This window comes from Tachypleus tridentatus, chromosome 4, assembly GCF_004210375.1.
Source record: "Tachypleus tridentatus isolate NWPU-2018 chromosome 4, ASM421037v1, whole genome shotgun sequence".
Taxonomy (NCBI): domain Eukaryota; kingdom Metazoa; phylum Arthropoda; class Merostomata; order Xiphosura; family Limulidae; genus Tachypleus; species Tachypleus tridentatus.
Window position 1 is genome coordinate 48,563,597 of NC_134828.1, and position 11,560 is coordinate 48,575,156.

Sequence of the window (11,560 nt, forward strand, 5' to 3'; positions counted from 1 at the left end):
ATATTTTGATAAAAATTGGCGAAAAAATGAGTTGTTATGCGAACTAGACAGATATTGCATATATGATGAAAAGAGACCTAAACACCTCTTCCCTGTTAAACTTGTACATCAGATCTTTAAGATAAAATCAAATTTAAAATAATAAGAATAATAAAATAGTGCTAAAATAAAACAGGCCACCTACGTTCTAGACTTATTTAAAAAAAGAAAGAACAATATAAATGGACATTGCCCTGAAAAGGACCAGTTTAAAGTTATGTTATTACTCCAGCCCTTTGTATTTACTCTAAATGTATGAATGAATCCATTCAAACAAAGTAGAGGAAGAGGTCTAAGAGATTTAGTGTACCTGACCCTCCTGCGTATACAAACATATATATACCCAAACACCTAGTGAGAGAGAGCCTAGCGACATCTCTGTGTTAAATGATGATTGATGTCCTTTTCCGATTTGTTGAAATAATGTGCTTCACTTTATCGTATTTAATGGGAAGTTTGTTGAAACAACGATAAAATATTTCATTCTGTCTCGTCATCTAGTCTAGTTGGATTTAGAAAATTCGGTATTTGAACTCAGTAACAACATAGTTGGAACATTCAAATTAATGCTATCTTCTGTTGTAATGTTATTTCCCTAAAAATTATATATCCCTCTAATTTAATTTCGTTGATTTGATTAAACAATTTATAAGAATATTTGTTAACTAAATTTATGTTTAAGATGTTTTCTCTTGTTTGTTAGTTACTAGTAGTAGCAGTGATCTGATAACGTCATTTGCTCTTCAATATTTAAAGCCCCCATTATTAATTTTTTAATCAAATTACATTTTGCGTCACAGTATGTCTCTTTTTTTTTTTCTCTTCATTTTTTTAAAACTAAAATAAGTAGCTTACCACGCCATTTCTTAAAGAACTTCGAATCTTGTTAGAATGTTGGAGGATGGTTATTTCCAGTGCTTTGACGGTATTCCTTAGGCTTTTCGGAATAAAGGCGTATGTCCAGTAAGTTTAAAGGAAAAACTAAATTAAATGTTAGTGTTAAGTTTTAACGAATATTGTAGAACAATAGTTGCATAATAAAGAAGCTATTGGTATTATTCTCAAGTTTGTTTAACGCAAACTGGAGTTTATTACGAGACATTCGAATTATATTATTATTAATATAAATAAAGTAACTACATATATCTTCAAATTATTACCATATTTGTTATTGCTACTCAAGAAGAAAATTAGGCTATCTGTATTGTATACACAATATAGATAGGCATTATATTAGTAATTACTTAATACTACTAATATTATTACTATTGTTAGTGAGCACATATGTTTGATTAGTAAATTTCAAATATATACTCACTGATTTTACAGAGATGTTTTTAATCAAATACAGAATAGAGTACTATGAGTAATTTCATATACACTTAGTATTATTGACAGTTTCCGGGTTTTTTTTAAAAAGCAGGATAACTTGCTGTGCTGTCTCAGAATTTGGAAAAAAGTAGCTTGTTGGTACAGACAATTCTGCAAAGAAAATGCTAATTTTTAATTTTGATGTATGAACTATGTGGCCCAAAGTCAAAGGTGCAACAGTAACTGATTGAAGTGAATAAAGTACAAGTGTAGGCTATTTGGTTTCCAAAAATTGTGAAGTTAAGAATTAACAAACCATACACACACACAAGCACATGTATATATATATTTTTTACTAGATAACTGTCAATAGAGAAGTGCCAAGATGATGTGTCCAGTATTTGGTCACAGAGATCTGAAAGACTTGTAAGGCAGTTGTAAATTAAGGTAGTAGTATTAAGAATCAGCATATCATCTAGAAATATTTAAGCAGTGGGAAGACTTAGATCCTGGGTAAAAAATGAACCAAGTTTTTACTGTTGAAAAAATTTCTGATTAAATTCAGGGACAAAACATTGGTAAACTATAATCAAGACTTGATAAACTTATAAGAATTCATGAAAATTAAACATTGCTTTATGTGGAAGCCATGAGAGGCAGTAAATCGTCTCATTATATATATCACTGATTAGGTCTGTGGTATGTTCTCGTAAGATCTGATTTTCCAACAAGTATCAGATGGATCTGCTAATAACTAAAGGTTAATTTAAGAATTAAGGGGGAGGGATTCTCATTCAGACAAACAAACAAAAATAAATATATATGTCTCTGAGCACATCACAAAACAGTTGTTTCTCCTAGTCTGTATTTAGTCTCGCAGATTTTTTTTTCTCTTAGGAGTTTTGTAGAAATGAACATTATGATCTTTATGTAAGACCCTATTCAGTGATCTCCTGGTAGAACTAAACCAAGGAAGTGTGCTTTGAATTCAACAGGTAAACTTGGTTTCTTTGTCTAGTGGACAACATTACTTCATGATCTTTGTCCTTTCAAAGTATTGTTCAGCTTTTACATTTAGATAATTTCAATTTGGTCAACAAAAGATGAAGTGTTAATCCTTTCAACCTAGATTCATTAAGTTACTGTTAAATTCTCTTTTGTATAATAGATATTACCTAACCTAGAGAATGAAAAAGCAACTAGAATAAGGTAAAATTAGTGATTTCATGACCAAATGTTTATGCTAAAACTGTTTACAAAATAAAATATGTTGAAAATTCCTATACTATATCACTAAAGCAAATGGAAAACATCTATATTTATGTTACAATTTTCACTTGAAATGCTGTGTATAATTTTAGTTTCCTCGTTGTAAAGAGTTCAGAAGAGGGCTCACTACAACCATCTGGGGATAGAAGGGTTATGTTACAAAGATAGATTTAGACCATTTAAGAGTTTTCTTTCTAAAAACAAATGGCAAAAGTTTTTAATATTATCATGGGAATCAATAGGATACAAGCCTCTGATATCTTTGTTGTGTATTGTGTTTAATATTTGAAAAATAACAGGCTATGCTTCACTTGATTATATTTTTATAAAATAGTTATTAACTTATGAAATGAGTTGCCATCTGCAGTAATTGAGTCCAGTGCTTTAAAACTAGAAGTTTAAAAGAGAAATCAGTGAGTTTCTGAAAAATGAAGAGTATTATTTGTACTTAATTTTAGTTGTGCAAGTTGAGCCTTAAAGGACCAGCAGATGCTTGTTGTCTATATATTATTTCTTTATCGTTTGGTATGTTGTCAAGTTTGTATGATATAAATTGTTTTTTTTTAACATGATGATAATTAAGAGACAACAAACCCATTGTGACTGTCCCATTCATTTCATCAAATACCTGTCCACTTACATATGGCTGTGCCTTCTCTACTACTCATCAAGCTCTTTCTTGAACTACACCAATATTATTGCCACTACCACATCTGAAGGCAATCTATTCTAAAAACTGACCACTCCATTCTGAAAATAAAATTGTCCAATTTAAATGTGGCTTCTATACCTGCCAAATCTATGCCCATTTGTCATACCTCTTACTGTTAAACACAAGAAAGATAGTGCATTAATCCTGTCTATTCCATTTAGGAATTTGAACACTTCAATTAGATCCCTTGTAATCCTTTTTTTGTAAGAGAAAATAATTTATAGGACCCTAATCTGTCCTCATATAACAGTCTCTCCAGTCCAGTAATCATTCTAGTAGCTGTCTTTTGAATCACTGTAACAATTTACTGTCCTTAAGGTAAAGAACTCAAACTGAATATAGAACATAAATAAAGTACAATTAGAGATTTATGCAAAGAAATAAAAATCTCTGTTGACTTGCATTAAATTTGAAAGGATACTACAATAATTTTCTATTATAAATTAGCAAGCTAGTTGGACATAATGATGAAATGTGAAAACTGTTTTAAAATAGTTTTAAATCTTTGAGACTAGAGTTGCATAAATATATAATGCTGTCCTAGGCAGATATTTGTTTGCATCTCCCACCTCCACTTGATAGCTTCAAATGTGAAGTCTTTGTATTAGTTAAGACATAAGTCCTGGTTAGTCACATGATCATTCAGCTCTTTTAATTGGTATTTTAATCTGTTATGGTGTACTGTAGTGCCCTTGTATTACTAATTAAATAAAAATATATATAAAATTTTTGTTGCCACTTTCATTTGGTGTTTCTTAAATTTTCTACCCTAGGCAGCTGCCTGTGTGGGCCTGTTTAGGACAGATATATTCAGTATAAAGTTAAAAGGGTGTCTGCAGGTAAAATATCAGGTTGGTTCACAAAGAATATAAGAAATGAAATTAAGAAAAGTATTATAAATTTAAATATGTAGAAACAGGTTGGCTGAAAATGTAAAAATTAAAAGTAAGTATTGCTTTGAATAAAGTAAAGGAAAGCAAAATGTTAGGATGAAATTTTGCATCATATGATGTAGATTGCAGTTGAAGGGTTTAAGAATCGTATGGTTTTTGTATCAGGTAATATTACCCATAGGGCTTTAAATGAGATACAGGATAGGGTATTTAAGTCACTTGCTTTTTTATTTTTTTTGTAAATCCTTGAATAATGTGCAGTTACCACAAGATTGAAAGCTGGTTAATATTACTTTTTCAGCAAAGTAATAAAAATTGCCAGAGTAATGATAGTTCTATTAGTTTACATCTGTGGTGAGAAACATTTTGAAGCTTGTACAAAATACTTTGTGAATTCATTTAACAAAGATTTCATATCTGTTTGATAGTCACAATGGTTTCAACTAGAGGACAATCTTATCTTACTCATCTTTTGGCATTTTTCAAAGAGGTTATTGTTTATGTAGATGAGGGTAATATTTTAGGTGTACTTGAATAATTAGAAAGCATTTGACAAGCTGCCACATAAAATACTTTTTATAAAAACTGTAGGAGTAGGGAATTATTTAGTTTATTATATTGAAAAAAAAAATGGAAGAGAAGACAGCAGATGGTTGTTATAAAAGAAAGTCAGTAAAATTGGATTAATAACACAGTTGAATACCTCAGTTGACTGTTTGTACTTTTGCTCTTTTTGGGTTACATCAGTGGTAGTAAGTAAAGCAGTAGTCTATAAATTGCCTATATGTGTTGATAATATTAAGAATTTGGGGATTGCTGGCTGTTATGAGGATGACATTTCTTCATAAAGAGATTAAGGTTATTTGTTGAGTTGGGCAAATCAATGGGAGGTAATACTTAATAATAATAAATTTAAAGTAATGTGTGTGGGGGTATATGGAAAAAATCACACCTAAATATTTTTTATGTAGTCTACCTTTTTATTTGTTCTTTATTACATTTAAAAAAAAAAGATCTTGAGAGTTTATTTTCAAGTGAGAATCTAATTAGGTAGGTAGTTTGGTAATTATAGCTTGTATTTTTCAAGATGAGAAATTACACATTGTTGCAAAAAAATTGATACTGTTGCGTAAAACTGGCAGATCATTAGAAAGCAATGGTTCTGTTTCAATAAAACAATTGTCAGACACATTTTTCAATCAAATACAAGAGGAAAAAATTTTAAAAAATGATTGTAAAATAAAAAAGACATAAAAAAGAATTTTATATGAATGCAAAACAAAAAATATGACAATTCATGTAAAGAAGAACTTAGAGCAGTTGTCCACAATTGAAACGTACATAATTTGAAAAACTCCTGGAATATATATAAAAATTAGAGAAGTTTTAGTAGTCAACTTCATTTGATTCCCACAATTAAGTCTTATAGTTACGTTTTCACAAAGTATGCATCTTGTACTTTATCAAAGTAACTCCAAATTTTGCAAAACTGTATTTGTGAATAAGAGTGCAACATCAAATGTTTATTTGTTTTAAAGGAGGAGATAGTAATCATGGAGGTGAGACATTTTTGTGGATCCATAAGTTAAAATATGAGTATAATTTTTACTGGAATAATAACAGTATTATGGAAGAATAAAATCTTGGTGTTTTGGTTCATTAGTCTCTTAAGCCATTCAATTAGTTTGCTGTTCAATGTAGTAGGGAATTTGGATTTTAGGTTGTATTTATAAAAAAACTAAAGAGGTTATAATTTTATTGTAAAGGTCATTGATTGGGTCTTGGCAGTATATTGTTCATTTTTAGGATCTCTACCTTACAAATGTTCTTAGCTATTAAAACATGAGTTGAATATCTACCTCTTTCCTTTTTGACTGATCATCTCTATAACTACAATTTCCCTCTTACACTGGTGGAACTCAAACTTTTGCTTCATTGGTCTGGCAATACATCAGTTGGACCTGATGATGTACATTATGAGATGCTATGCCACGTTTCTCCTGCCTTTCTTACTATTCTCCTTGCTGTCTTTAACTGGATATGGCAGGAGAATGTCTTTCCTGATGCTTGGTGCCAAGCTATTGTACTCCCTATTCTTAAACCTGCAGAGGATCCAAAGATTCCTTTGAATTACTGTCTCATTGCTTTGACGAGTTGTCTCAGTAAGACCTTACAGAGGATGATTAATGCTCGTCTTTAGTTCCTTGAATCAAACAACCTTCTCTCAGCCACTCAGTGTGGGCTCCAAAGACAACCCTCCATGATAGACCATTTAATTCACTTTGAAACATCAGTTAGAGGAGCCTTTTTGAAGCAACATCTTGTTTCTATTTTTTTGATTTAGAGAAAGCTTATGATACAACATGGAAACATGGCATCTTGCAAAACCTTCACTTATAAGGATTGTGTGGCAATTTGCCACTTTTTATTAAGCATTTTTTAATGAACCTCTGATTTCAGGTCCGTGTAGGCTCAACACTTTCCTGTTTTTTCCCACAGGAACTTGGAGGTCCTCAGCTGTGTTTTGAGTGTCACACTTTTCATTATAAAGATTAATGCCATCAGTGAACAGCTACCGCCTAAAGTTACAAATAGTCTTTTTTGTTGATGACTTTCACATTTCATGTCAGTCATAAACATGAGGTTTATTGAGCAGCAGCTACAAACTGCAATCAATCGTATACTTAAGTGGACTACAGCAAATGGTTTTCAACTTTCTCTCTCTAAAACTGTTTGTGTACATTTCTGCTGCCAGTGGGGTATTCATCCAGATCCAGAACTTCATATCGATGATACTATACTTCCTGTCGTCCCTGAGGTGAAGTTCTTAGGTCTTATATTTGACTGTGAATTAAACTTTATTTCCCATATCAAGCAACTTTGTGTCAAATGTATAAGAGCACTGAACATCCTCCGTGTCTTCTCTTCCACCTCTTGGGGAGCGGATCGATACTCCATGCTTAAAATTTATCATGCCATTATCCGTTCCAAACTTGGTTTATGGTTCTGTCAGAACCTCGGCAGTGAAAATGCTGGTTCCTATCCACCATCAGGGTCTTTGGCTTTGCACTGGGGCCTTTAGTACTTCTCCAGTCCAAAGTTTGTATGTGGAGTCCGATGAACCCTCTCTGTATATTTGCCGTTTGCAACTGTCTCTTACGTTTGCTTTCAAACTTTGTTCTTTACCACATCATCCTACTCGGGGTTGTGTTTTCCATCTTCAGTGGGTAACACTTTTCTATAATAGAAAATCTGCCATTGTTCCTTTTAGCCTTCATATTCAGGCACAATAAGAAAAATTGGATATATCTTTGAATGGCATAGCAGTATCAACTGTTCAGCCTCTTTCACCATGGCTAACTACTATCCCCGACTGTAACCTATCTTTGAGTCATTTGAAGAAGGCCAGTACTCCCAATGGGAAATATTGCTGTTTATTTGCTGAACATCTTTCAAACAATGCATCCATTCCCATATATACGGATGGTTCAAAATCAGTTGACTGTAGGTTCTGTCATGGTTTATTACAGTTTGGTTGTAGCACACAGAATCTCCTCTACAGTTTCTGTGTTCACTGCTGAATTGTATGCCATTTCTATTGCACTGAATCGTATTGAAATTATGCAATATACAAATTGTACAATCTATACTGATTCACTCAGCTGTCTATTGGCCTTGACTTCATTCCATGTTAGTTACCATCCTATTCTTATCAATATCCAAAACAAAATGGCCCATCTCTCTCTATCATCTCTCTCTGTCCAGTTTTTTTTTGGATACCAGGTCATGTTGGTATTCATTGGAATGAGCTAGCTGACAGAGCAGCAAAGTCCATCTGCTCTGGCTCTATCACTGCCATCTCTGTTTCATACATGGACTGTGGTCCAGTTATCAAAACCCTACTATACACCAGTTGGCAGTTGACCTAGTGAGTGACGAAATAATAATCTTTTTCAAATCAAACTTTTTTTTTTTAGCTCTTTGGCCATCTTGTTTTTGTAAAGATCGGAGGGAGGAAGTTGTTTTGGCTAGACTACACGTTGGTCACAGTTTTTTTAACTCGCCACTTCTTTTATCTGGTACTGATGCACCAATGTGTGGTCTGTGTGGCACTCAGGTCACAATCATACATATTTTATTATCATGCCGTTGTTAAAACCAAGAACGATGACACCACTTTTAACAATTTTTTAAGGTAGATTTGCCCTTGATATTAGCCAATGCCATAGGTGATACTTGCTGCCTCACTCATGCTTTTACATTTTTAAGAGCTATTGGTTTTTTTAACTTAATTTAAGGGTTTTATTGGACTATACACTGTTTTAGCATGATTTCTTTTACATATTTTAATTTTATTTTGACCTGAATCCAGGGCTGGACCAATTTCAGGTGATTGATTTGAACTTAATGCTTCAATCGTCCTGGCAGATCTTAATTTTACATATTTTTACCTTCATTTCCATATACCATTATAGTGTATTACATCTTGTTTGGCACAGATAGCCTAGTAGCTTTGTGCCAGTAAACGTGAAATACCTACCTACCTTACAAATGACATGGAATTACTAGAAAGGAACCAAAGAGGGCTATTAAGATGATTTCTGGCATGGAATATTTGTCATATGAATACACATTAATATCTTTGAAATTACTTTTACTTGAAAAAGGAAGAGTTAGGAATTGATTGGGATGTTAAGATTTACAAGAGAGTGTATAAATTGATGATTCATTTATTTTTGTATTTTATCACTTTATGGTGAGAGTGGCAGGACTTGGAGGCACAAGTATAAATTTAGGTTAAGTTAAGAAGATAGATTTATTTTTCTAAGAGGGTGAATGACCTGAAGTGGTGGATAAATTTAAAGGAAGGCTCAATAAATATTTAAACTATAAGGACTGGCTTTGAGGGTGTGTGTTTATTTTGTAAAGTTAGTGGATTGGACAGTAGACCTCTAGTTGTCCTTAACTGTTACATTGGTATTGTTATGTAACATTCACTAAACTTGTAGATACAAATCAAAATTGTATTTGATTTTAAACTGACAGCAAACTGTCTGGAAGGAGACAAGCATGTGTTTATTGGCATGATCTTTGATTGTATACTGAGGTTATGATGTCAAAGAAAAATTATTTTTAGTAGATGTTTTGTCTAGCTTGTGAATGTGTTTCACTTTATTTTTAATTTCTAATAGAATGTAAGTTATTCTAAAAATATTAGATTACCTTGATATCAGTTGTTTCAGTAGTGAAAAGAAAGTTGAGTTGATACGTTTGTAAAATAAAAAAATACATAAATGTACTGAAAACCATTTAGAGGTAAATGGACAGACTATTGTATTAGTTTTCATGTATAAACAAAAAACAGTGTATATTTCAATATTTTTTTCTTGAAATGAGAAGTGAAAACACTTAGCCCTAGTTTTGCATCCAACCATTAAAAAACAGTTTGTTAAATAGTATAACCAGAGATTTAATTCAGTTTTTATATGCATTTATTCTTTACATAAAGAAGTGTAATAATTTTCCTTTCTAAAAATAAAGAGAGTAAACTTGTGTTAAGTTATGGTTATTGCTAAAAGCTAGCAATGTATTGGAAATAAATATGAAAACAGATTGCAGATCTTGGGATTTTTATGTTTATTAAGTCATATTCATTTAGCACATTTTTATTATCTGTCAAGAAAATGTCAACTATGAAGTATTGGATAATTTTGCTTCTGAATGAATGAATATTTTTACTTTCAACATCATTTTTTGTAGACATACAATCAACAAAAAGTGTGAATTACAGTTTTTATTTGCTTATTTAGACATTTCCCAAAAATGTAAATGAAACCTTAAACATGAAGCTCACTAAACTTTTTAAAATTAATGATTGTTTAGTTTCTCAACACACACAGTATGTGTACCTACTTACACAAACACATATTGTAACTAATAAATTTTATGAAATGATACAGGTTCAAAGTACTGTAAATAGTGATGGCTTCATTTAAACTTGCTTCTGGGTGCTGGGTTGGAGATAATTATCCATGTTTTATCATTGCGGAGATTGGACAGAATCATCAAGGTGACATGAACATTGCCAAGAATATGATTGAAGTTGCCAAGGTGAACTTTCAGAATTAGTATAAATCTGTTATTGTAATACTTAATTACTCTGAATTAAATGTAAAGTAAGTATACAGGATTTAAGAAATGTATTCATTCAATACCTGTATTTGGCTCAAAAACTTAAATATTGCTCATGAATGGCCCTTTAATTACACTTTAGTTGATGTTTTAACTAATAGTATTGAAGAAGCACAGAGTCATAAAGTTAGATATAAGTACAATTTTAAGTTATTTCTTAGATGAAGATAAAATGTGCTAGGTCTCAGGTTTGTTCCAAGTTGTTATTCTGATGTGATATACATTTATTAACTTTTATATAAATGTTAGGCATTATGACATGATTAACAAAAACAAATACACCTCCATAATAATCAATCCAATAAGTGTTTTTGTTTATGGCCATTCATTGAAAAAGAACAATTCTTTCACATTATATATATTCATCAAACATTAGTTTTTGTTAAAAAAACACTTGGATTTAAATTCACTTAAATACTGTATTGCTAGAATTTTAATGTTGACAGTTTGGTACGTTACATTTGGAGGCATCCTTCGTAAAAGAATTTAAGAGAGAAACTGATGATTCCAAAGTGGTACTTTCTTTCACACAAGTATTATTACAGTGCACCATTCTTTGTACCTTGTCAGTTTTACACCATTTCAGAACATGTGCTGATCATGTAACTACTCTCCACCAATTGTACTATGCCATCTATAATGGTGCAGCCTTAATATTCTAAAAAAATCCATACTTTTGTGATTGGCATTCTATTGGGTAGATGTATTTTAACTCGAGCTCTGTGTGAATGCATAATTTTGATTGTGCTTGATTACATTTGTATCAAATTCAACTTTTTGTATTTGATTTTCATTGTTTCTACATGGTTATTTAGAAATATATTTTTCTAAATTCCAATGTGTTGATATGAATTTGAAATTTAACATGGCAGATGAGAAATTTCAGCAACAGTTGACAATGGTTCTGACAAAAGTTTCCAGGCATCAGAGTTTATGATGTGTGCTGGGGAAGTACAAACTTTAGTTTGCAGAGAGTTTGCATCTTACATATGGCCAACAATTTTTCCTTTAACATTATGATTTTTTGTGAGGAAGAATATGAGTAGTGACTGGAAATTTCTTTCTACAGTGCCTTTCACCTGTAACCACACCTTCATGAAATCATTTGGGTTAGGTATTATGTCCAGAAGATCTGTGGTAAGTT

The 11,560-nt window shown here is 31.7% G+C and overlaps 1 protein-coding gene across 3 annotated transcripts in view; it reads left to right on the forward strand.

Moving 5' to 3' along the window:
* The first annotated feature begins 389 nt into the window (after nucleotides 1-389).
* NANS (N-acetylneuraminic acid synthase) overlaps nucleotides 390-11,560 on the forward strand; it is an 88,009-nt gene continuing 76,838 nt past the window's right edge. Inside the window, exons 1-2 of one of the 3 annotated variants that reach the window (XM_076498293.1) lie at nucleotides 390-1,002; nucleotides 10,185-10,335. In XM_076498293.1, coding sequence (XP_076354408.1) covers nucleotides 10,207-10,335 — 129 coding nt within the window. In that variant the 5' untranslated portion in view covers nucleotides 390-1,002; nucleotides 10,185-10,206. Of the gene's footprint in view, nucleotides 1,003-10,184; nucleotides 10,336-11,485; nucleotides 11,554-11,560 lie in introns of those variants that run through there. The other 2 variants (XM_076498294.1, XM_076498296.1) reach the window with 2 other exon arrangements.